General features: G+C 38.9%; 1 protein-coding gene across 13 annotated transcripts in view; it reads right to left on the bottom strand.

Moving 5' to 3' along the window:
* Window positions 1–27,875, bottom strand: part of BBX (BBX high mobility group box domain containing) — a 274,818-nt gene that overhangs the window by 37,426 nt on the left and 209,517 nt on the right. For 12 of the 13 annotated variants that reach the window (XM_045088295.1, XM_045088299.1, XM_004769116.3 and 9 more), the window contains 4 exons: window positions 27,284–27,364; window positions 24,159–24,233; window positions 16,552–16,632; window positions 420–1,428 (listed from right to left, as the gene is read on the bottom strand). In XM_045088295.1, the coding sequence (XP_044944230.1) occupies window positions 420–1,428; window positions 16,552–16,632; window positions 24,159–24,233; window positions 27,284–27,364 (1,246 nt within the window). The remainder of the gene's footprint in view (window positions 1–419; window positions 1,429–16,551; window positions 16,633–24,158; window positions 24,234–27,283; window positions 27,365–27,875) is intronic. The other variant, XM_013064872.2, reaches the window with a different exon arrangement.

Below are 27,875 nucleotides of genomic sequence, written 5' to 3'. Positions count from 1 at the left end.
GCCTAATGGAGAGGGTTAGATAAGTTACTTGCTTTGGGAGCCTATAGGTCAACATTCTGACAAATACACTTGCTTGATTCAGGAAATTCTTTCCATTGGTTTTAAAAACCAGACTAAGAGCTCCAAACATGCACTGCTGATCCTTCAAAACAAAAAGCCAACCCATACCAGTTAAAAAAAAAAAAGGCTTGAATTACTTTGAATACATATCCTAAGAACTACCCACAAAAAGAGTATAAAATCTCCACAATGGTGTAGGTAAAATGACAGATGTATGTGAACTACAAGCCGCAAAAAACTGTACAAACGTAAAATATTGTTTTGCTACCATACTGCTCTTCATGGTGGTGCTTCTCAATGAGTCTGAAGCAGAAATTGGCTAGGTTTTCAGTCTTTTCATTTTTGCAGAAGTCACTTACCTCTGTCAACATTAGCTCGCAGAGAGGTGAGCATGCCTTCAGACACCAGGGTTTTATAAAGAGCACCTTTGCAAGACCGCTCAGATTTCCGGGAGCCACAAGTCTCTATTTTTCTGTGACAGTCACTGTCCTCAGGCTTGGCCTGTCCCGACAGGCTGGGTGGTAACACCTCCTCTGTGGGGGTCAATGGTTCTGCTTTTATACCCTCTGGCACCTCACCAGAAATGTTCTTGCTGGCAGAAATACTAATAAAATCTGGAGGTCTTGACTCTTTGGTGGTGTCTGAGGATTTCTCCTTTGACATTTTCTTCTCTCTTGATTTCACTTTTTTCTTTGGTGGCTTGGCATCCAAAATGCTTCCCTTGCCACTTGAGGATGTGCGGACCTTCTTGCGAGGAGTTGCTCCAAGTTTCTCAATGCCCCAGTCTCCCTTTGCAACAGCTTCAATGGTGTAGATGACACTCTCGATGTCAGACTCTGAAGACTGCCTCTTTTTGCAGGTCTTCTTGGGTGTGGATTTATCATTTCCATGGCGATCCATTTTGCTTTTCTTCTTTTTCTTTTTTAGCTTCTCTGGTTTGTTTAATGCTGTGGGATCTTCAATGATCATAATTCCATGTGGATGGCACATGTGATCCTTTCTACTGGGAACGTCGCTTATTATGATCTTGCTACTGGCAGAATAAGAAAAATCAGGGAAGTGACTACATTGTTGATCTTCCTCTAGTTCTTCCTTTTTAATTTCTTTGGGATCTTCCATTTTTATATCCATTATATCCTCCATCCGCAGCTCCTCAAAATTTCTTAGTTCCTTCGAATCTCTCATGTTTTCTTTAGCTGATTTTTCAAATTCTGCTTCCTTCTGTACCCTGGCTTCATCTGTTTTCTCCATTTTTATTTCTCTTTGTTCCTTTCCCTTCTCCAACTCTTTAATTCTTCCACCATCTGATTCTTTCGCCTTTATTAGTTTTGAGTCCTCCATTTTAACCCCCTCTGATGCCAGACACATCTAAACGGTTCAAACAAAAATGAGAATAGCAAAAAAAAATAGCCTTATTATGCTATATTTGAAATTAGATTGAACTTTTTAAGTCCATCCCTCTTAAAAAATAATCAAAACAAACTTTACAATGATCAGTCCACTTCTGCCAAACTAATTTAAATGACTCAAATTAATAAAAGGCTTTAGGCATTATGACATATTCATTAAACTCTAGACAAGCATATACCCAAATGCTCATTTTCCAGTTTCATCAAAGCTTTTTCTGTGAAAACACGATTTGGGAGAAGGAAGATGGGCTCCAGATTTGGATGGAAGACTGGAGGTTGAGTCTTAGTTTTGCTACTTACTTAGTTTGTGGTCTAGAATGAGAATGAGATATTTCACCCTTACTCCTCTGTTGTCTTTGTTTTTTAAAAAAAAAAAAAAACAAAAAAAAAGGATGGTAAGAATAGTTGTCTCAGAGGAGCCTATGAGGCTGGAGAAGACAATATACTGATGGCAATTCTGACTAAACAATCCCCAGACTGTTCAGATGTTTGCCTTTTCGTTTTCCTTGGGGAAATGAGAAAAACAGCAACATTTTTTTACCTACCCACTTGAAATAAAAAATGAAGAGATGACTCATTAAAAGACTACAGAAAGTTTTGGCTAATGAGAAAGACATGACAGTCCTCAGATGCTGACAGATACAAACCTGAGGATTGCAAAAGTGCTTAGAACTAAGTGGTGGTGTTTGTTGTTGTTGTTGTTGTTGTTTGAAGAGTCGTTGACTGGCCGGCTTGACCTGCAACTTCTGACCAGAACTAATGTGAAATTGCTTAATGTCTTAATTCCTCACACACGTAATGGGACTCTTCATATGCTTTGCTATCAGAATCTTCACTCATTTGCATTATGCCCCTAGGGAATTAACTGCATAGTGTAAAATGCAGATACTATATCATTTTCCTAAAATCTGAAAAATTCTGAATACCAAAACACATCTGGCAGCAATTTGGTTATGTTTTTAAACTCCCCAAATTTTACACATAGGACCTTAAAGAAAACTCTTGCCATCTTCCTAATCCAACTCCTAGGTACCTCAAAACTTTAATCTAAAGCTATTTGGTGAAATGGGAAACTGTAGCTTACTGTAAAATTTATTTTCAATACCCAGGTTTTCATTCATAAGCATTCCCTACACGGCTCCCGAGTGCCCAGCACCATGCAGGACCCTAAAGATACAAAGATCACCCTCAGGGCTCAGACTTCCTTTGTGGGGACATGGTTAAATACACTGAGAAGCTTGGAATGATGGTAAATATGGGACCCGTTATTGTTGCCTCCCTTGGGAAAATAGTAAACAAAACTGAAATAAGCCAGCATGCACAGTACCCTTGTTCTTTCTGCAGCAAAATCAAGATGAAAAGATGAGAGGTGGCACCATGGTTCATGCATGAACCTGGTAGCTGATGTGCCATGACCTACACAACCACTTCTGCCGTCAAAGTAACATCCGCCATCATTAGTCTGAAGGAACTGAAAGGCCAGCAGCAGAAGGTCCATCATGCCAAACACTGCTAGTCTTTAACAATGGGTTAATTTATGTAACAACAAAAAAAAAACAATAATAATAATTCAAATATCAGTAAGTTCCTCTCTCTGCCTTTGAGGACTCATCATGAGGCTGGAGACGATGACTGGGCCAAGGGCAGCAAAAATATTCTTAGCCATCACTAATTTTACCTATTTTGTATTAGAAACTTAGAAGAAAAAGAGTATTGGGATTTCTGAGCCCCCAAATAAAGCACATGAGTAAGAAATTGATACTTTTTTTTTTTTAAAGATTTTATTTGTTTATTTGACAGACAGAGATCACAAGTAGACAGAGAGGCAGGCAGAGAGAGAGAGAGGGAAGCAGGCTCTCCGCTGAGCAGAGAGCCCGATGCGGGACTCGATCCCAGGACCCTGAGATCATGACCTAAGCTGAAGGCAGTGGCTTAACCCACTGAGCCACCCAGGTGCCCTAGAAATTGATACTTTTTAAGAAAAAAAAAAATCACCAGTTTATCAAATGGCAAATTATCAGAAATGTTAAATCTATAAAACTCATTTTTGAAACAGGCTAGACATTCAATTAAATGTCAGATCCTTTTTTGCCTCATTTCCCCCCTTAGTACTTTCAATGCATCTCAAATCTTTCGGTGAGAATGACTGGTTAAGTCTGAAAAGAAAGTGGGGAAGGGGAAAAGGAGGCAGATCATGCAAGTTTAAAAAAAAAAAAAAAAAAAAAGAACATTAAGAAGAGCACCCAGCCCCCTTCCTACAGGGAAGGAACCCACAGGGAAGATCCAAAATACTGTGGATTCATGACAGAGTTACCTTTTTTGGGAAATCACATTAAACTTTTAGACCTTAGCAAATAACTATGAATACGGGAACTCCCCTTTAGTAAACCTTACCAGACATAAGATCAAAGCAAAAATATTATTTTCATTATGAAACACTGGTACATTTAATTTTCCCTGCATGTTTTATTCTCACCAGAGAAATTTGCTATTTTGCATCAATTTTGAAATAATTTTTATTTCCCTTTCTCGATTATTTCTAGCCCTTCATGAATAACTGTCCCACATGTAGACAGAGACTATGCTAGCTCTGGAAAGAAGACCTGAAAGGCGTTCTCAATGTGGATTTTATGGTTTTGCAGCCACTATCACTCTGGTGACCTTTAATAAGTCATTCCAAGAGCTGTGTCCCACATGGGCACTGGTTTTTATAGTGGTATGCCAACAATTTGTATTTGCATAGGTTCATCTTAGCAAACCTAATAATACTTCGCAAACTCCTTTCTCTGCTTCAATATATTTCAAAATGATTCTCCTCATCACCCATGATAGGATTCCACAGCTAGGAATGAAATGGAACAAATGCAGACATTCACTCTGGGGACATATTCCAGGAAATAGCATAATATTTCTTGTGGAAGTAATTACACCAGGCACTAGTCATGCCTTACCTTCCTTGTTTCGGGCTCTTAAAAGTACACCCCCCCATAGAGTATGTTAATCCTAAATTGTAAGAAAAACAATTATATTGCTTGAAGTAAAACTATTAAAATAAAACAAAAAACTGAGTAAAAAACTACAAGTCATAGATCTCACCAACCAAAAACCGAAACAAACACAAATCAGACTCTCAGCGTTGGGTGTCAGTCTAGGTTACCTAATTTAACATCCTTCCCCATGTAGAAATTCATTTTACTACAATATTTCCAAGACTTAATTTTCCAACTTTTTGCACAAAGACAGTGACCATGTTAGAGGGTAGTACTCTTTGAAATCTTTAAAACTTTGAGGAAAAAACTATCATTCTGTCAGTACTCGTTGTTCCCCAAAGTCACATAAAGTAATCCACTCTTTCTCTCATGTGACAGACTTCCAAAACCTGGAGGACAGGTGTTATGTTCCCATAATAAGTCTTTTCTCCTGGCATAATGTCCCAGTTCCCTTAACTGTTCATCACACATAAAGGCTTCCAGACTACACGCAGTCGTGGGGTCCTGAAGTGAGAACTGGACTTTATATGAGCTGGGTTCAGGACCAAGTACCACAGTGCTTGCCCAAGGCCCCACTTTGACTTGAATCCATATGAGGCAACAAAGGCTGAGAAATGGGCAACGGTATATACTCCATTGAGTTGTTGTGATGCCAAAAGTGTAGACACAAAACTTAACATAAAAAACTTCCTAAGGGCTGGGGAACATGGATCTTTCTCAGAGTAAGCCGCTAGTCTTCTGTAAGCCTTCAGATGAGAAGTGGAACTGCCAACTTGTCTATGGATAGGGACATGCTTATCTTCTAATTGGGACCAAAGATGAAATCTCTCCCCTTCCATTTAAAAAAAGAAAATAAATAAATAAATAAGGTCAGGGCTTCTAGGTGGCACAGTCGGTTCAGCGTTCAACTCTTGTTTTGGCTCAGGTCATGACGTCAGGGTTCTGAGATTGAGGCCCAAGCTGGGCTCTATGCTCAGCGGCGAGTCTGCTTCTTTCCCTCCCTGTGCCTCCCAACCCCGCATACACATACATGTGCTGGAGCACGAGCACGTTCTTATTAAAATAAATAAACCTTAAAAAAAAAAAAGGTCATACTTCTGGCTTGTACTAGGGTTGTAGTCAATGAAAAGCTTGGATTTCTTTACCCACATAATGTGCTGGGAATCTTGGTTTCTCCTCTATTTTTTCCACACAGAAGTGAGATTTTCCATTTTTCCTTAGTTTATCATTTTGAACGCTGAATTACATTACTTTCCATCTCTGTGTTATGGACACATTTGATAAAGCTGCTTTTTATGTCTTCACCCAAATCTTTGGTCATGTTGAACAGGAAATGGCCAAGGACAGAGATTTCTGGCAGACTCTGAGAGCCCTTTCATCAGGTTTATTTGAACATTAATGAACTTCAGCGATCAAAGAATGTTTTATAATCCAGTCTTAAATTTCCCCCCCTTTTGTTCACAAGGACATTGTAAGATTATGTGTCAAAAGTCTTGCTGAAATCGATATAGTATGCCAACAGCATTCTCAGCCGGTTTTATAACCATACCAAATGGAAAATAAAAATGGCTTGTTTACCAGGCAGGGTCTAATTAGGAAAACAAACAGCTGAAAGCGTATCTAGCAGAAGGAATTTAATGCGGGGAATAGGTTGGTTACACAGGTCACCTAGAACTGAGATGCACAAACAGGAGGTTGGTGAGGCAACCCAGGAAATAGCAACAGTAAGAAAAAACGGGGGAGGGAGGTCCCCAAAGGAAGAAGGAACCACAGTGGGCCTAAGTGGAGGAAGCTGAGCATGTGGAAGAGATAAGACCTTTGCTCTACTCCCAGTCCTCCTCACACCCCCTTCTCTGCACATCCTGGCCTCTTTCCCCCCAGCCCTGATTTTCCCACCAGAGTCTCCCACCGGTTGAACCCAGCTGGAAATCAAGGGGACACAGGCACCCAGGAAAGGCAGTCTGCAGCCACCAGGGATATGAACCACCAGAAGAGACTCTGGAATAGCATATTTGAGAAGGACCTTTTGGGGGAGACTTTAATTCCCAGTTTTTAATATTCTCTTCTAGGAGTTCAAATATTTTATTATCAGAAATAATTTTCAAAAGTCTCTAGGAATTAACAGCCTGTGCTTCCACATAAAACAACCAACTTGGGAATAGCCATGGATGTAGTAACTCTTAGAAGATGCCATCACTCTTAGTTAGGAACAAATTCTATCTTGAGAAGCCTTTTCAAAAGCCACGGATTCTGGAGTCAGACTGCCTGGAGCTGCACGCGGACTCTGCCTGATTTGCTCATTTTCTAAAAAAAAAAAAAAAATCTTTCCGTGCCTCAGTTTCCCCATTTACAAAACGTGGACGGTAATAGTATTTCTCTTAGGAACACTGTGAGGTTCAGTGAGCTGCACATGTACAGCACCTAAAATAGTGCCTGGTGGGGAGCAAGAAAAAATGTATTCTGACAACCATCCCTCTGCAGCTTATGCCATGCAGAATGAGTATGAGCTATGGGCAGTAACAGGACCAGTCCTAAGGATATCATTAGTAGCACATCATGGCCTTGGTACACTAAGTACTGTGCTACAATTTCCTCATTCTAGGGTTGAATGATTCTGTAATTGGGAAAAAATATATACAACAAAATTAGATGCAAGATCTTAAATCAGTTATCTTTCACGAAGCTTACCCTCATTAAACAGAGTGAAGCTCAGTTCTACTACTGGGTACAAACATTTACTTTTAGTGCATTTATCAATTAACTTCAGTGAGACTTATGAAAGTGCATACGAACTACTTTCTGTTCACATGCATGGACACGCATACAGATTAGCACCCAGTGGACACAGAGGGACATAAATCAGTGTGAACTCAAGTGAATAAAACTGCATTGTGGGAAGCACAGAATTAATGTCTGTTATTAATTAGTCAAGTTGCCCTTAATAGAGGATGGGTTGTTAATCAAGCCTTGAAATAGAATATGCCTTAGAAAATGACAATTTATTCTTCTATTATTATTTTAAATTGAACAATAACCTTCTTTAAAAGTGACGCTGTAACATGGCTTCAGGACACCTTCTGGATGGAATCCCCATGGCTGTATTCAAAGAAGTCAGAATGTTAATGTTTTAAATCAAATGTCTGGCATAAATATTTGATATCTATTGTCTATTCCCTCAGGTACTATGTATTTTTTTTATAACTATAACTCAGGGGGCACAAAATCGATCCTGTTCACCTCTGTATTGTCCTCCAAGGACCTATCCTAGTACCTTTCAAAGAGAAGGGATTCCACAGATAACTGAATTGAACTGAATGGTTCACTAGTTCGGAGGTACATGAGAAGTCTAAAATGCGTTCTGATTCACACCAGAAAGAGTGACAAGTCTGAAAAAAAATGCTAATTAGGACCCACACTTACACTGTCCTTACTTAAGCTTCCCAAGAGCAACAGTGAAAACTAATCACCAATATTTTAGTTTTACTTCTGGTAACTGAAACCTTCCTGAAGTTTCTCACTGTTCTGTGTAGTCAGAATGGCCTGACAGTGATGAGCTGGAAGAAATGGCAACTCACCCCCAAAAGAAAAACGAGAACTAGTATGCTAGAACTGAGACTCTAACAGGACACACATACTGGACCGATGTATAAAAAATTATCCTCTTCAAACCTATTACAAAGAAAAACTTTCAGGAGGATTATCGAAGGGGTGACATAAAATGTGCATTGGAGGGATTATTTTTTATGTGCCTGGGTTCAGGGAGATTGCCATTTTCAGTTCAGGGAAGATCATGACATAGGCTCAGGGTTTGCTACTGGGGACTACAGAGACATCATAAATCTATGCTGAGCAAGCTTTTATCTCTGGAATCAAAGACATTCTAAAATGTATTCCTTTCTACAAATGTAAGGTATCGATTTGTTTCTTTAATGTGTTCTGCTATAAAAGACTTAGTGAAATGACCAGAGAAAAAATAATTCATCATGTGTACTAGGTAAGAATGATACCACAGAAGGAGATGCCCTTTAACTGGTACAAAGAAATGGGTGAGTTGTTCCCAAAATGTACCGTAGCTATCATTTCACTCTTAATTATCTTTCATCTTTCATTGTCTATTATAAAGGATCCAGAAAGATTAAAAACACAAGGCAGTGTGAAAACAGACCCACTGACACTTATCAGGAAGTTTCAATTTCAAAATCTCTGCCTTTTAGTACAAAATAAATGTTTTACAGCCAAGGTATGTTTACAGTCATTTTGTACTGCCAAAACATTGTAGATATAACCCTGGGATGGCACTTCGCAGTGCTTTCCAAGATGTGCCCTTCTCCCATAATTAAATAAAACCAGAATGTTTTTGCCATAAACATACACTGGCTGATGGCTGCAGAGAATAAGGAATAGCACTGATGCTAAGAAAATTCAATTTTCTTTATTATAAAAGATAACTGGTCACAGAACAGTGGTCTAAGCATCTCTCAACACTGATAACTGAGCATATTAAGTAGTTTTCTACTTGGTTTACAGAAACACGGCCAGGTGAAAAGGTGGCTTCAGTGTGTCTCTTCACTATTTCTTCAGAAATTATGCCATTTCTGAAGACTCCAGATGGGTGGGGTGACCTTTGTTCCACAGGCCACTTATTCAAGTCTCCCCTAGACACGTTAAAGGCACTCATTAGGAGAATTCCTACGTTGTAGCTCTTCCAAAAATAAGTTGATGCATTTAAAAATGAGATGAAAAGTTTTAGGACAGACGTTTCATAAAAATGACTCACAACTGTGTGTAAAAAGCTAAAGAAAGAAATACACCACTTTCAAAGAAAAGAGCCCCTCACATATATTATAAGTATTTGGGATTCGGTCATGTGACAACTGTGTAGGAAGGGCGAGGTTGAGAGGCATGCAGGAGACTCTGGGCTTCAAGGGCTTCCAGCAGGACGGAGGGAACACTGCGCATCAGCCGTCAGTGAGGACACAGGGGAAACCATAAAGAAGTCACGTCCATCAAACATCCCTTCTAGCTGGTAGCGGGAAGGAATGCAAACGTGACCGGAGGGATGGCGTCTCATCTCTATGATCTTATCAGAATTTCAACTTTTCTTAAAATGAACCAACATTTTCCTTAAGATTTAATTTTTACAGGCACTGGAATATATTCACCTTTACCTATCTCTTTGGTTTTAATTAGAAGTGGTTCCTGAAAGTTAGAATGTAGGAAAACTAGGGCGTCAAGGCCTCTGAAAATGTCATCATTCTTTTTTAATAAATAGGGTTCAAGACAGCTTTTTCAGTACCCCTGGAACCACAAGATCTACAACCTTGATCTTTTTATTCTTGACGAGTAGATCTGGAGACACCTGGCACCCTTTCTTCAACTTTACCCTAACACATTACCAGTTTCATACACTGAGATAAAGCAAAGTAAAACACAGACCACAGACCAAATGCAGCAAGCCTGTGCAACTATTTTCTACCTTTCTTTCTTCTGTGCTCAGAGAACATGAGCCTCTGCTTTCCAAAACCGACCATTTACCCTGACAAATACCTTCTCCTGTTGACTCTTTCAGTAGTGGATCTCCTCAGCTGTTCCTACCCCTCAGCACCTTTCATCTCTTTTCTGCTAGCCCTCTTTGTTCACAAACATCCAGGCTTCCTGAAGAAGGGTTCCGAGGATTCAGGTTCAGAGATGGGGTCACCTCTGGCTCCCCTTTCGCTCTGCCTCCCACATTAACCCAGTCATCAAATCCAACAAAATCCCCTGTAAGCTCCCTGCTTGCTGTCTCTTTCTACCTCCTGTTCCACTGCCAGCCAGCCCCTCCTCAATCCTGGCTCTTCTTCTCACATGGTTGTGACCGGAAGGTTTCCCCTCCGTTCTACGTACAGCTGCCACTGGATCTTCTTTCTCACTGCACGCCCCTGCCCTCAGTCTTCGTTTGCTCTTCCTTATCCTTCAAGCACAACTTTTCCTGCTTCACACTAACTACTCTCCCAGTTCGAACTGCGGCCACACTCCACCTTCCATAAGGTTCCCATCACAATCCTCGACGCCTGCCCAACTGACTGAGCTGTTGTCACCCACCTACCTCACATCTGCCTGCTTTTTTACTCCTTAATCCCTCTGCTATCTCTCTCCCATCTCTCTGTTTAATTATGCAGGTCCCAATCGGCACTGTCCGGGTGCTCAGGTACAAAAGAGGGAGGTGCACAGGGTTAAGTAGGGGCTGGCACTGACTGCTGGCCTCAGACTCAGGACTCAGCAGGCAAAGGAGAGGATGGTGGGCAGGCCACTACCGGCCCTGACCAACTGTTCTCATGTAGGAAGGCTGGATCACAGTCTCCAGATTCTCTTCAATTTTCATGAGAAGTCAGACATAGATATTCACTTGAAATCTCTATTTTTAAAATATTGAACACTAGTTCAAATGTCAATACAGGTCAACAAATTATGGTCTGAAAAAAAGCATCTATGCAAGTTAAATGTGGCCCAAAGGCTGCTGGTTGCAACCCCTGTTCCTCCACAACTCCTTCAACAACCATCTCCGTGCTGTCTCTGCACTCTCTCTGAGCTGGGTCCCCACAACACTCCTGTCAATATTAACTCCTCCCTTTCTTGTCTTCACATGTTCACTTGGTGTATCATTCGTCACTCGAGGAGAGCTTTGTCATTTCACTGCATGGTTCTCAGTGAAACCATTTGCACACTTATTTCTTATTCCTTAACTTTTTATATCTTCTCTCTCCGCAGCTGGAGAATAAGTTCTTGGAGGACAGGAGTCGTACCCCATAATTTCCTCACAGTATCTTCCAAAGTATATTCAATAACAGGCACTTACTTATTTAAGGGTGTAAGATGTATCTTGGCAGTTTTGAAAGTACAGACACTTTTTAAAAAGGAAATATCAGCTCCGTTTCTTTGACAGCAGTCTTGAAAAATCTGTCATCTTATTCAGCCATACACATATGTGTAGGAGTGAGCTGTCTTCCATAGAGCCTTCCATAATACGCAAAGTCCTATAACAAGCAACTTGCAGAGTCTTTTACATTCATCTGAATCAAGGCGACAGAACAGCCCAGTGTGGAAGAGCCTGGGCTGTGGAGACAGACTGCCTGGGTCTCCTACAGAGGCTGTAATCTCCTGTCCGCATGACCTTAGGCAAAGTCATAAAACCTCTCTGCCCTTTTGTTTCCTAATGTGTCAAAGCAGAATGATGATAGTACCTATCTCCAAGGATGTGTGTGAAAATTCAATGAGTACATATAAAGTACTTATAAAGTGCCTACCACACAGCAGATAGTAAAATAGTCGTCATGATCTTGGGTTAGATAGCACAACTTACTTCCCACTATTAAAATTTATAACCTGTTTTAAAGAAGACATAGAACTATCTCAGAAAAAGAGAAGTAAAACAAAGAGCAACTGATATTTTCAGGCATGCATTCCAGTCTCTAGGGGTCCTCTACAACACCAAACCTACACCTGGAGGTAAAGTGTGCTTACACTGCTGATCTTAGAAGGAGGTTTGCAGCTTATCCCATCGTAATAGACACTATGCAGTGTCTATTATACCCATATGCAGGTAACTTCAGCAGCCTCACTGTTACTGGCATGGAATAGTCCTCAGTAATTACTGTTTATTGGAATAAATGAATCAACTGTACATCTTATTATATTAGGCAATTCTGATACCAGAGATCTTCAAGTGTAGAATTTTTTTCACTAAAATGCACAGGTACAGATGTCTCTGTGTGCCCTCCAACTATACAGCAACTATAACATGAAACAACTATAACTATGGTCTCCAGGGGGATGCTTTGCTATTCTTTATAGGATCTGACCTAATTAATTTCAAAACGAAAAGAAACACATTAAGTACCTGCACCAATTAAGCAACTGATTAACTGAACAGTATGAATCTCATGGAGGTTCAAATATCAAGGACTGTATTTTCTTCTCAATTCCCTGACCTCAGCAGCACTATGCCAACTCCCTTCCTAGTTGGAGTAGATTCCTGAAAAATACCTGGAACAGATCCCAGAATTTTCAGGTCACTTTCAGCTATTAAAAATCCACCCACTTTAAAATGCCAATCAAATGCCTGAAACAGGGCCTTCCCCGGGGCATCTCCTGGCTACAGGGTCTTGGGAAATAGAAGGGGTCCTTCCAGTGCCAAAACCCAGAGTGCAGGCCAATTCAAGTCTCTTTGTGTCTGCTGCCAACTTCCTCCAATTTTCTTTTTGCCTGCACAAGTGGGTGTACGGCACAGTGATAAGTATGTGCCTAAAATGTTTCTTGCTCTTCACCATGAAGACATTTCCTGCAAGCAACAGTGCCTATAGCTTTGGGAGGTCTCCTTATTCAGCCCTCCTCCCATGTCAGCCCATAGGAAGGGAGGTGGGGTAAGGGGAGAGGTGAGTTCCTAGGCTGGTTCCTGGCCCTTCCCTTCACAAGGCTATTTTCTTTTTATAATTTATTTATTTATTTTTTATTATGTTATGTTAGTCACCATACAGTACATCATTAGTTTCTGAAGTAGTGTTCCATGATCCATTATTTGTGTATAACACTCAGTGCTCCATGCAATACGTGCCCTCCCTAATACCCATCACCAGGCTCAACCATCCCCCCACACCCCTCCCCTCTAAAACTCTCAAGTTTGTTTCCCAGAGTCCACAAGGCTATTTTTAAATAGTTCTGCTGTAGAGGATAGGAGAAGCTATGGTGGAGGTAAAGCAAACTGCCCATGGTTATGTCTGTCTTTTTTTATCTGTTCCTGCTAACATATGTAAGACTGAATGACCTTGTCAGGGGATGCCAAGGGCAGGGATGGTATACAAAATATTTAAGAGGCAGGGGTGCTAAATGATCAGAAGGGATGTGGTCCAGGGGCCACATCTTGCAGGCCCCTTGCTGCGTCCTTCAGTTGCTGAAGGATCAGGGGAACCCGGGGATGCTGGGAAAGTTGCAGCAAGGGTACACAGGGGGTTTGGGTCGCAGTTTTTTACTAACAATGGGAAGTATTTGGTATTTTATTAGCAGGACTGCTGTACTGGTGGAAACTGGCTGAGCATCACTGCTGCTTGTGGGAGCTCATCAGTGTCCTGAGTAAAGCTGTCTCTGTTGCATATTTCCTGATGTAAGAGACTGTCCTGGGCCTGCTCTCTGCCAACCCCGCACCCTATGACTATCTTGCCTGATCACACTCAACTGCTTTCTCTTTGTCGACTTGACCTGTGAAAACTCATGCATCTTTACATTGCCAAAACGGAGAGTACAGCAAGCCTCTCCCGCAGCCAAATTCCTCCAGTTCTTTTCTCACTGGTCAAACAGGTGCAAGGCATAGCACTAAGTCTATGTCTACAACATTTCCTGCTTCTAATCAAAGAATGAGAAGATACCTCTTGCAGATACCCTCTGATCTTTAACAAAGTTTTTCTTAAAGCTGCCTTCACTTTGCTTGATATGGGGCAGGGATAAAGAGTGGAAAGCTCTTCTTTCCTTTCCTCCTCAGGACAGGGAGAAAGGCCAAAATATTCTGGGTGACTGGAAAGTCTTTGATAGCCACCCCCCCCCACCACCACTGATGACTTGGGGGTTAGGATGGGAATGAAAGGAGAAACCCCTGGAATGGCATATGGGGCAGTAGTTGGATCAGACCACCTCTTTATAAATCCCCAAAGAGTATCTGGCCCACATTAAAGGTGGCTTCCTGGTGGATTTCCCTTTGGTATGTGTGACTTTAAAGCTGTATTTCCATATTTCAGAAAACAGCACCAATTCTGGGCAAGAGGAATAATCCTCCTCCATATCCTGTTATACTTATTTCAAGAGATACCCAAAATAATTAAATATTATATACAGTTCAAGAAAAATGAATGCTGGAACACTGAAAAGAAATAAAAGAAAAGAAAAGAAAAAGAAAAAAAAAAAGAAAAATGATTATCAAATACACATGGAATAAAAAAAATTAAGGAAGCATATTTCTACTGGTGATTATTTGGAGATGCTGATTAATCCATTGTGCACATATTTATGTTTAATTAGAAACTGGGAAGGATTTAGAATGTTATTCTAAAACAGTCTATTAGCATTATGGTATGATATTCATGTGGTGCAAATAATAATGTGAGATTTTCTTGGTAAATTATTTTTTAGCGACCCTGTTTTATCAAAAGCATATATTTTTACTCAGATGTTACAAGAAACCAAGTCTGAGTATAAGCTGATTTGCTATAATTGGAATAGGCTTATTGCAGTCATTTTACCCCTTTAAAATTATGATACCAGCATTCAAACATCTGTTAAACCATAGCATCTGTTTCATATTTGGGATGCATCCCTACAAATTAGAAGAATGTTCTTTTTCATGAGCTCTGATTTAATAGGGAATCCTTTTTTTTCTTATAACGGTTATGCCAAAGAAAGAAAATGAGAAGACAAAATCATCTCTCTAGCACCCTCCATAGCAAAGTACCTGAAAGAATCATATATTTCTAGTATAAAATGATTCATTACAGATACATTAACATGAGAGTTAACTTGTTTTACAATTTAGTGTTGTTATGTATATATTATGTTTGTATGTAAATGTGCATGTGTGAGCACACACAAACAGGGAAATGCAGAGAGCACCATACATTCATTTTATTTAAGAAAAGGTGTCACTTCTTTCAAATACATTGTCTTGACAATCTATAGGGTCTTAAAAATACTAAATTCATCACCTTGTAGTCTCTCTTTACAAAGAGTTGTTTGCTCCAACTCCAAAGGAGCACTTGTTGCCAGATCTTTACTGTTTCAGTTTTACCTGAAGTAGTACTTGGCCACTGACTCACTCGGTTCTTTTTTAAATGATTCCTAAGATCTTTGGAAGTTTTCTAGTCATTTGTAGACCTCTATTTGGGTCTGATTTTTGTCTAACAAGAACCATGTCAGCTTAATGTCAGACAACAAAGGGTTCATTTGTTCCACTGTTTATATACTTTACTGTTTCAGGCCTCTGTATTTTTCTATTTCTAATGTGGGTCTGGCTAGACTTTAAAAGCTTCATTTAAACACATTTAAAACTCCTAGATTTTTATGATATAAGCTACCATAAAATTTAAAAAATGATAGGTTGTCCCATTAAATTTAATAAACTACAAAGGCTTTATAAAAAGAACCGTATCTCTCTCTCTCACACACACACACACACACACACACACACCCTCAGAAGGAACTAACTGGAAGGAAGCCAGAAAAATGAAAGAAAAGAAAAAGTTCAATATAAGAGATATCTGGTCACCCATCTTGTGCCTCCTAATTTGTCTCATGGAAAAAGTAAACTGTTATTATCGTGTCCTAGTGCTACAGATATTTCTTTCACAGAAAAAAGGCAGAGCAGCAGCAGGGAGGCAGAGAAAACCATGGTCCCTGCCTACACTCTACCACCAACTGCTGTTGGCACCTTTCACACCAACCCCATCCCCCACCAAGCGAGGGCTCTCTGTTCCTCACAGATTTATAAAAGCACATTTTCTACTTTGCCAAAGGAACAGCGGCATTTTATACCCACATCATATCAAGCATACAACTGACAGGTGTTACAAAATCAGATTTTAAAATATGTCATTTGAGTTCTTCACTTAAAAAACAAGCCACCAAAAAAACCCACCCCACAACAAAAACAACAACAAAGAAAAACACCCCCAAATTAAAACATCAACCACCTGGTTTAAAAGTAGTGTCTTCTAGGAATTTAAGGATGTTAATAGGAGAATCTGAGGAGAGAAACATGACTCAGGCCATTCTCCTGGGTCCAGGCTGGACTTACTTCACAGTGTGGGACAAAAACTGACCTTATTTTACAATACTACCTGTGAAAAAAGATTCTGCAATTTCCCTGTGTCCCCTTTTTCTGTGCTTACTGACTTTTCATAACAAAACTTTTTTTTCCTATGAAAAAGCTAACCCTCTCATGGCTGAAAATTAGACCTAACACCATAGTCTGGTCACTGGTGAAATGGCACAGTTTAAAGAATGCTGCAATGATGAACTTTTTTTGTGGGTTCCACCTCTGCAGATCTTATCTCTAAATATTGTTAGAAACTTGCCTCTGCCAGTTGAAAGAGTGCGGACTTCCCACAGCGCTTCACAGGCTCGGCACCACCCAATTGTGAAGTGTTCGAAGAAATCTATATTGAAAAAACAATTCACATAAAGAATGTTAATTGTGTTATCAGAATCTTTGTTTCCTCTTCACACACACCCAAGAACTTTCTTTTGTTTATGAGAACATCACCATTCCCAAGTATCAAGAAATTTTAAATGTGTCCTACTTGGGACAATTTTTGAAACCAAATGTAATCAACAACCTCAAAAACAGTAACAAAAACCAGGCGTGGCTGGGACAGCGGTTAAATGATAAGAGTATTATCTTCTATACTGCAGGCTTTAAACTTACAAGATAAACATTTCCATTTCTATACAAACACCAACTCATCAGCTGGCGAAATACAAGGGATTTAGAGTCATTTCGTCTGTACCAAAGCAACAAGTTTTGTCCCATTTTGTTCTTTAGGAATGTATTTGGCAAAGACAGCCTTGTTAGTCAACAAATACTTTTTTGAGAATCGAATATAAATGAACTAGGGAATTACGGCAGGAGCTGGGGACCCTAAGAGTTTTACATAAACACTGGCCCTAGCTCTGAGAGAACGTTCTCAAGCATATATAAAGATGGATAGTCAAGACCACACTTTTAAGTCAGAGAGTTAAGGCCTATGTTGGGGAATACCAACACATACACCGTTACACTACCCACAAGCTCTCCTGCAAATGTGACCAAAGAGCAGCTGTTCCATAACATGTAACTGCACTGTCCTTCATTCTTATACGAACACTTTATTTTCTATTTCTAGCCTAACTTAGTAAGAAGCTGAGGACATACATTCTTAAGGATCTTTATAAAGTATTCTTCTCCTGGAGAAGTCCTGTCATCATTAGAGGAGCTAGCTCTGGTGTAAAGCTTTTCATATTCTTGGCGATTCTGAATTCTTTCTCAATTTAAGACAGAGGTATCTCTTAGTTCAGTTTAGGAAGCAGTCCTGCCTGGTGTCTGCATCCTTACAGGTGACCCCCAACTCCCACAGGGAGTTCTGGGGAGCTGTCAGCTCGGAGAGAGACTGGGAGCTTCCTGCTAGAGAGAATTTTCTCTTTGTAGAGGCAAATACTTAATAAGCTACCCGGAACATTTAGAAGGGGCTAGTTTATGGAATAAGGACTTTTTTCTTCCTAGGTACTATCAATTTTAACAGTTCTTTGCTATTTATCTCAACCACTTCTTCTTAGAAAATTAAATAAGTGGGAGGGGCACCTGGGTAGCTCAGTCGGTTAAGCATCTGACTTTGGCTCAGGTCATGGCTCCAGGGTGCTGGGATCAAGCCCCACATTGGGCTCCCCGCTTAGCAGGGTGTCTGCTTCTCCTTCTCCCTCTGCTCCCCTACCCCCTCCACTCCTGCTCTCTCTTTTTCTCTCTCAAGTAAATAAATAAAATCCTAAAAAACAAACAAACAAACAAACAAACAAAAACCTATTTGAAAATTAACTAAATGGGGCTCAATCTTTCTGAAGTCTGGAATATTTTCTTCTAGCTAAATTTTCTCTGATATGTGCCACTTCTATTTTTTTCTAGACAAGCTGAATTTAATTACTCACCTTATCACTAAACTAAGAGAAAAAACATCACCTATCAATGACTTGAGGGAATGAAATACTGAATATAGATGTCAGTGTTTTGAACCAAGGTTGTATAAATTAAAGAACATGATCTTTGTGTCAGGCAGACACGTCTTCATTATTTTATGCTGTGCTGACTTAACAAAATAATCAAGACTCTGAGTCTCCTCTACCTCATCTTCAAAACAGAATCAGTAATACCTGCCCCATATTACTGTTGTGAAGTTTAGATTTTATGTTAATGAAGAGTCTGGCAAAGTGCTGGGTTCATATTATGCTCTCAATAAATGGTGCAATTATTAACAAGAATTTATCATTAGTAACATGAATAAAAATAAACTTTCTTAGTATAGTTTTAAAAATTTGTTACATACGGAAGTAGGAATGGAATTAAAAACTGCAATGTTAGAGGATAATTTCTAATAATCTGTAGAATTTTAATCTATCACATAGTCACAGGACACTCTCCAGAATCACTAGCAGGCCGGCGAGTGTGGCATTGCTGCACTAAGCCAGGATGGGGTGCACTTCTAGATCTCCCAATGGCGCCCTCTGCTGTCACCTGTGTTGCTGGAGGTTTATGCTCCTCACTCAGTACCACACATTGTGTGTGGTCAACTGTGGGCTTGATGAAGAAAGTCCGACTGCACTGTCTGCCACCCGACTTCATGCACAGTTGTCTGAGTTGAGGCCTGAGAATGGTTCTTCACCTTTCAAAAGGAACCGCCATCTGTGTCTCGTAAGGCCTAGTTCCCTCATTACCCATGGGAGGATTTTTTCCTATGTGGAGGTCTAAGGAACATTTCCAAAGGAGCTCCTGTGGGGTAGGTTCAATGTATTTTGGTAGCCCAACACTTCCTGAATCAGCAACCAATACAATATTCATGGAGTAACTCTGGTGAGATAGGCTTTCTAAAAGCGTCTTTGGCTTCTTAATTTTTTTTGGTGTAGGGGGCATGAAGAAAAACTGGACATTGTAAATGCTATGCTTGGTCCTTATCTTGATTTCTTGGCAACATTTGATGTGGCTGACCCTTCCTTTGAGAAACTCTTCTCTGGGCTTCCATTGCTGGAGAATCCTGGTTTTCTTCCTACCCATCCTCCCCACCCCCATTCCTTATTGTTCTCCTTTCTCTGGTGATCCCATAAATGCTTTTCCTCAAGATTTTGTCTTTTTATTTACACATTTTCTCTTACTAATCTGATCGGCTTCATTAGAATTTGTATAATGCTGAGTTGCGCTACTACTGCAGATGCCCACCATTTTTTTTTTTCCTATTTAAGAGACTTACACATCCTTTCAAGTAAGAACAATACCATTAATTTTTTTTTTTTTCCAATGTCTGGTCACCTGGTAGAGGGAAGTACATGCTATGTTTTACTTCTGGGTAGGGGACACTAGTGGACCATATTGAATAGTACATTCTTGGCTTTTTTATTGTCCTCAAACTGGATGGTACTTGCCAATCGGTTAACTCCACCACAGTCTCTCTTCTGGCTAGTATATACTGTTTGGATAAACAAGGGTGTAATAGTACGTGAAGTACAGCGAAAGTGCTAAGAAAAATGATCATCCTGGATGTTAAACTGCTCATTTTATAGCTGCCTGAGGTAGGGGAACCACACCAAGGAAACAGGTAGTAAAGATCAAAAGCAAATTAGGTAATAGTGGATGTTTTTTGCAATTATGAGGGGTATCATAAAACACTGCAGCCTGGTAAGGAATGACTGATAATTACTTAATGAATAAAAAAATATTTTTAAAAAACCCCAAATGAACAGTATGGGATGACTGGTCTTTCTTACCTTAAAAGAAATATTAATGCTTCTAATAAAACACATAATACTTTCATACTGATTAGCTGCAGTGTGAGTATACGGTTTTTGTCGAGTGTAATATTCTGTAACATATTGAACAGTCCATCATCAAAATGAATGCATTAAATTTGCACCTATTGTTTATATCCAACTGTGGCAATGTCTTAAATTTGGTGAGATGATGGTTGTATTTATACTGGCAAAGTAAATACTTTCTAAGGGAAGTTTTAATGTCCAAACTTATTGGTATAAATCATCCAGATTAGTTTTCTGTCTTCAAAGAAAATATGTAATATTTCAATGCAAAGATCTATTTTAGGTGTAAGAGTCAGCCACACAACAGAAGAACATGTGAACTGGTCATGGCTTTCAGACTCTTTAAATAATAGAAGACAATAGCTCCCTTCTGGCATTACATGTGGTTATTAGTCTACAGTAAATAAGATCTAAAATGCGATGGATGTGTCACTCTACCTGTAAACAACAAAAGATGCAGATAGGAAACTCATTTAGACCAATGTAATGGATCAGAGCCTGGAAACACGACAGCTCTTCAAAGTGGGCCCAGCTGAATGTAGGTGAGGTATGAGTATCAGCAAGGATTGGAGACAGGCTGAAATGGGGGACAGGCTCTGTACTCTGTATTTCTTTCTAGATCTTGTCAAGTAGATGTATTTTCCTCCCTTTAAACATAAACCTTTCATGAGGAATATATAAACAAAATGTTCTTTATTCAGGTTCATGATTCCAAGTTTGTTAACTTCAATGAGTTTTGAAACTATCAAATTTGGTTAATAAAGAAAAAAACCACTTCAACTTAAAGAAATGCCCAGGGCTGACTGTTTCTTAAAAAGGGTGTCTCTATTTTCCACAATAAATGGCCCTGTGCCAAGAGAAGATCTAGCTAACCTGTTCCTAGAGTTATATATGTTTGTAAATCAAATTAGCAGGAATGGACTCTAGGAATTTTGCATGCCTAACCTTAATATTACAAAGCTAAACATTTTTAAAGACTAAATCGTTTCCTAATCATAGAAACACTCACTTTTCTCTAAGTGTACTGAAATCCCTCTGAAAAGAGAGGGGGTCCAAGTGGGTTCCTGAGTAGAGTTCTATTATGTGCCCGTCCTTTTTTCTCTTCATCCCTTCCCTATAAGGCCCAGAGATACTAGGAAGTACCTTAACAAGGACGAGCTAATAACTCAGAGTAAAAATTATACTATAGAGCAGTGGTCTCAAATTGTGGTTTCCAACAGGAAAACTTGTTAGAAATGCAAATTCTGAGGCCCCACACCAGACTCAATAAATGAGAAACCCTGGAAGTGAGGCCCTGCAATCTGTTTGAAGAAGCCTTTGAGGGGACTCCAATGCATTTTTAAAGTTTGAGAACCTTTACTATAAACTAATTAAAACAAGAATTTCAAGAATCTGTTTTCTCAAAGGTGATAGGTGTTACATGAAATAATTATAAAGGCTTTAGGGATATGATTATAGTTAGTAATTACAGCCTGTTCTATTTCTACTGAAATATATGTGCTTATAGCAGATTTTAGTAGATAATTTTATTAGTTCATCTTGTTAGCTCTTGTTTGGCCTTGAATTAACCAAACCCCAAATGAGGCTAACGATGTGGTCAGATCTTACGATGACAGAGACTGAAACTTAAGGTTCTCTTGGGCCAGTTGAGACAAGTGACTAGAGAAGTTATATATCCTCAGAGAACCGTGTACTCAATTTATATAATCATATGTAACAGTTACAAATAGTAACTGTAGAGGCCACTTTTAGGCAAAAAGGCTTGAGCGATGGACTGTAAAAAAGGCCTATCACGACCCCCTGGATGGATATAGACGGGCCCACTGGACCCACCTCACAATATCCAGAGGCCCTCATTGGCCCATGGGCTATTTATCCTCACCTTTCCTCCAAACAGCCCCCACACCCTGCCTCTGCAGACAGCCTCTCTTCCCCGAATCTGCCTACTGTTCCCTTCCAGTATGTTCCATAAACTTCTATCTCCTTTGTTCTGCCAAACAATCTGTGGATTCTTGTCACCACCTGTGTAACCGGCTTTCACCAGATTGTTGTTTCACATTGGGGGCCCCTATCACAACAATAACCGAGAGTATAATAATTTAATTGGCTTAGGAATGAAAACGGCTCATATTATCAATCTATGCAAAATATAACCAGGAAAAACAATATACTGAGTTGACAGGGGGAATTACATTTGATTCTCGGGCAAAACATTTCATTTTGGTTTTCCGACTGCACATGCCTTCCTCTGTTATGAGGTCTTGAAACAGCACTAATAATTATCAGGTTAACAATTTTTTAATCCTCTCTCATGATCAAAACCCAAAACCCTCAGAAGACCAGTGCTACTGAGTAGAGTGAAATCTGTACACATCTCCCTGCATAGGTCTCAAGTGAGAAAAGGTTCTTTTCTTTCCTAGGGAAGAAAAAACTGTTCTCATGCTTTAAGGAGTGAGCATACTTAGCAGCAAGGAAGCATTAATCGGTTTAGGAGAGGCTCAGATCTCATTCTCCAGAATCAAGTGGTAGTCCCTATTACATCATCAAACTAGGCCCTCAGAGCTGCCCAGGGCTTCAGGAACTCCTCATAAATATGGTAATAGTATCACTTAAATAACAATCACGCTCTGAGTGGAGATAACTGTTGGAAACACCAGCTGTGATATCCCATATTGACATTTTAAATGAAGCTGAATACTCTTGGTAGTTAATGTATATCAGGTGTGTCAAAGATGAGCCATTACCTTTCTAATCCAGCTACAGAATGTAGAATTTAATCAAACAGAATGTATGGCAAATACCTTCTGTTTTGAGGAAAATATTTCTAAAAAGTTGCGTGGGGCTGGCTTAAGTACTAAGATTAAAACCAAATTTAGTCACCAAACCAAAATTCCTTTTTAACTCTTAAAAAAAATTACTAGTATCAAATAAATGGATGTTACCAACTGCAAGAAATATTAAAACAATTTCCTCAGACTGGAAATAACAGTCTGCTTATCATAATGACAGATTATAATAAAATCTTAATTTATTCAGATTCATCAAGCAAATTGTTCTTCCTAAGTGGTAGTATTATATGACATTTTTGTTACCAGTTTTATAGAATAGCCCTCAACAACTAAAGCAAATACTGTGGCAGAGAATCCCAACTGATAACCAAGCCAACTGGTGGCATAAAGTCACAGTGGCTGACCCTAATGTCCCAAGAAGCAGCAGTATTTCCTTTTTTTAATATAAAAGCTGAAAGTAATTTTTCCTCATTTTCAAAGTAGCATGCTGGGTTTTCTCCTGCCAAAAGGATATCATTTTACATTTCATTTATGCAGCATTCTTTATTCAAATGAATCAAAATGATTCAATACATCAATATTAAACAGAACGGTACTGCTTGTCATTTTCGCTCAACCCTTCAAAAAACTGCTTAGTTTATGATATATATTTTTGGTTGGAATTACTAAAGAAGGGGAAAGACCTAGGGCAGACACCATCTTATTTTCATGAACTGTATACACTTTATTACTTGTCATAGAGTGCTCATCATAAATGAGCAGCCTATGGCTGAGGCCAGGGATTTTGTGGCAAGCATGTCAGATGTGCTTCTCCACACCAACTAAGTAAGCGAGCACTCTCTGGTGTATGCTCTCTCTCTGGCTGATAAACCAAAGAAATCTGAGATCCTGCGAGAGCTGACCTGCTCTAAACCTGGGATTAAATGCTACTAAAGATGCACCACTGCATCCACTGTGAGTCTTTCATAAATCACAGCATCTAATTTCACTACTGGAAACATTTAATAAATTGGAATCCTATGGATGTGGACAGCAGTTTTTTCCAAAGCTTTTAAAATAAATTAAGAACAAGGTAAAATGAAACAAATGAATTACTGGAAAGTGTCTATTCTAAATGAACTCCGTAATGAATGCTTATAAAATGAATGCAAAATATGGAGCTGATCTATGATTACAGCAAAGGCAGCAAAAAGCATTAAGTATTCCCTTATGTGCATTATATTCGTAATGGCAAGAGGCATGCCTAAAGTTCATTGTATGTTATTAAAACTCCATTCTAGTATTTCCTGAGCTCAGTAAGTTTCTCAGCCCAATAATCATTTAAAAAAAAGAGGCAATACCTCTGCAAACTGAAACAAGGCTGATGCTTGACACTGTTTTGAAGGAGTATCAGGGTGGGATGAACTTGAAGATATCTGAAAGGAAACAAGTAATTTTTAATGCACAAGGACATTTTCTCATATCAGACTAATAGATTCTGCCATATATTTCCACTGTAGACACTGATAAAGATTAAGACATGAATCATCACCCTTAATGCCTTTTAGAAGAACAGTATTTATAAATGATAAAGGAAGACAAAGGCCATGTTTCTAAAAACAGATGACTGGAAGAACAAAAGACCAAGTTTGGCTCATTTGCCATGTCTCTTGTAGGGTATCAGGTATGCTGCAGCCAGCCGTGGAGGAGACGTGAGATGAACTGCTTTATTTCAATATATTTTAAAAAATATTATAAAAGCTGGAAGCTGCAAGAAAAGCCAGTTGCTCTCTCTTCCCTACACCACTCCCCCCAAGCTGTTCTCTGTTGAGAGGCAGCTGGGAAACAGTGTTGGAGAAGCATATGGATGTGGCTCTGGGTATCTGGGATTGAATCTTAGCTGACTCCTCACCAGCTACATGAACTTGGGCAGCTCAGCTTATCTTTCTAAAACTTATTTTTTCCCAACTATAAATTGATGATAATGATGAAGAGAATAATCCCCATTTTACAGGATTACGGGGAAAAGAAAAGCTACAGAAGACACTGGCATTGCACCAGCACTCAATAAATTATTCACTGAAGAGGAATAGCATTTCTTTTGCAACACCATGCATGCCTACATACACACACTCTCTCTCATCCTCACTCTTCAGGCATCTGACCGTGGATAGAGGATTCTGCCATACCACAGCTGGTTCTACTAGGAGGCCTTTCCTTTCCACTTGGTAATTATGGTAGCCTCTTTAAAAGTTTGCTCTGATGGCCCCATGGAAATACTTTTCAAAGATCTTTTGAGAACAAGGTCAGTTACTAATTTTGCTTCCAAAGTGAAAAAGACTTCTATCCAGCTACAAAATGGGGAGAAAGTGAGTTACAAGAGCAAAAGGCCTGGGCGTTACGAATTCAGTCCATTCCCGGTCCCATAAAAGTATTTTCCTTCAATTAACTGTGCTCACCAACTCCATCAAAGGGTACCTACTAAGCAACAAATGCACCTTAATTAATCAGAATTCTTCGATCAGAGAAGTAGTTTTTTTTCCTCTTAATTAAGTTAAGCTGGTTGGAAAAACCATGGAGGCTGTCAGTGAAATAGTATCAAAGTAATGTTTAGGGATGAGACAGAATAAGAAAAGAGACTGATGGAACTACTGACTTTATTCACTGCTGAAGCCATTAAGAAAATTTTAATGCCACTATAATGAGACATATAAGCATCTTTAGAATAAGTATCAGTAAAAAAAAAAATAAATCCAGATCTATTTAACAAACTATATATAAACAGACCATTGTGGATAAATAAAATTTAACCAAGTATTTTAAAGACATGTTAAGGTAAAATTACACTCTTCTTGGTTAGACCATGAAACCTATCATTTCAAATGAGCTCCATGTGCAAGTGTGACAGACTGCAAATATGAATCCACAAGGATTTTCCTGAAGTCCTGGGTAGGTCTTACTTCAGAGAGCATTTTTCATTCCCATGCACCCTCAATAAAAGTTAGGAAAATAATTAGTTTATGCCTAGGTTAATTGCCTAACCTACAGTTCTTTGAGGGTTAAGACGAATGAAATGAAGAGAAACACCATCATCAACCATCTAGATTTTTGAAAAGCATTTTACAAGTTTCTAAACAAAAGGATTTACTTGTAAATTAATATTGGGTTAAAGAGATACTCAGTTAATCACATGAATAGAGAGCTCCTGAAGAAGTATCAGATTTGAGATAGGGACTCTTTATATAAAAGCAAAAGAGTTAGGGATCTCTTTGGACTCCTAGGTGTGCTATAGAATCCACAAAAATGCACGTATGCCAACACACCTAAATGTTCACAGGAAATTTTAGGGTTTTCATTAGATCTTTTGAGGTTTAGGGGCCCCTGGTCAAGCATCTCTGCTTTCAAAGTTGGGACCAAGATTATTTAACATCTCTACAACTACTGTTTAAAAACTGAGTGCACAGCGAATCCTGACATTAAATTCTTAAGGAAACAATATACAAAACATTTGTAATTCACAGCATATCTCACACGGTCAGAAAGAAAAGTGATAGATAAGGAATATGTGAGCAAATACGTATTCTAACATTCTGGTGATACCAGCAAGGCATTTACACATATTACAAACAATGTCTGAAAAGGAATGGCCTCTGCCTTTGTGAACAGTAGTTTTGCCAATAGAATGTTGAGAACCACCAGAAAAGGGCACTGGAGAGGGAAAAAAAAATCTGAAACTAAAAATATGTTCTCTTTGTCCAAAACCTAACACAATGGCAAATGTTAGGAAGGGTTTTATCAGGACAGTGTGAGAGAAGGTCTAGTATAAAAGACAATTCAAATGATCACGGGAAGATCAGTTGGGTTAAGGTTTAAGAAAATTAATAATGATGGCTCCATATTAAGTTCTATGATAAACGAAGATATTTTGGGAAGCAGTCTTAACCTTACAGACTTCCTATTAAGGATAATATGCTTTCCTGCACATCTCTGAAGCAATGTTAGAAACATATTGAGTCAAACAGGTTTGATAAAAGACACAGGACTTTGAAAATTGCCAAATGCATGCTAATGTCTCAATTAAGAGCAAAGGGTACTTAAAAAAAAGAAAGGAATGCATAGCCAATAACCATGAGTGGATTACATCTTCTGATGTAGCACCTGATAAATTAACAGCTAATAAATGACAGAGTTCTAACAATAATTAAATTGTATCCTGAATTTTACTATATTCATAAACAAAAATCAATGGTACAGTTTAAATATATTTACTGTGACTTAATAACAAGCTCCTATAGACATAAAGTACATAAAGTTATTCCTTAATTAGGAGACTGGAGTTCCAAAATACCTTTTCCAAAATTTGACTCTCTTTTCCCATCTACGTTAAGTAAGCTAAGGAGAATTCTTCAGTACTTTAAGTTACTGTCATCAGTCTAAATTTAAGCTCACATTATAATCTCATTAAGTATGAACTGTAATACATTACCTCAGCAAACTGAAATAATGGGGACTTCTGACGTAATTCAGGGGATTCTGAAACATCCTGTCTACAAGTGCCAGAGGATATCTGAAACGAAGAAAGATGGTATGAGACATCATAGAGATAGTTTCTGGAAGACAACAGATGACAAATGCCACTTCAAACATTCCTGTTGGAGAAGAGAATAGTTTTCATTCACCCAACTGAGGCAAACTATGACAAAATAGCAGTTACAGTCCACCAAGTTTCATACAAAGCGCCATCCAACAGTTCAATAATGCAATGAAAAGCAGGAGATGGACAAGACAATGCATTTTAGAAAAGTTAATATCCATTGGTGGCTTTCTGTCACCAATTCCAAAAAATACCTATTTCTTTTGTGTTCTACGTTTCCTCAATATTTTGTATCATTGAACTGCATGAAAACACAAATGGGATTTGATAATATAAAACATTTGCAAAAACAAAACTAAAATCAAATTCTGGTTTTCTAGGTGTTCATGTGTTTATACACAAACCCTAATCATAGAATAGTATTTACTTAAGAATATTTTCTTTTATTATACATATTTTCTTTGCACTAATCACTGCATTGGGT

This window comes from Mustela putorius, unplaced genomic scaffold (assembly GCF_011764305.1).
Source record: "Mustela putorius furo isolate JIRA1106 unplaced genomic scaffold, ASM1176430v1.1 tig00003834_pilon_pilon_pilon, whole genome shotgun sequence".
Lineage (NCBI taxonomy): Eukaryota > Metazoa > Chordata > Mammalia > Carnivora > Mustelidae > Mustela > Mustela putorius.
Note: the sequence above shows the minus strand (reverse complement) of the source record. Positions and strands in the feature narration are given on the sequence as shown.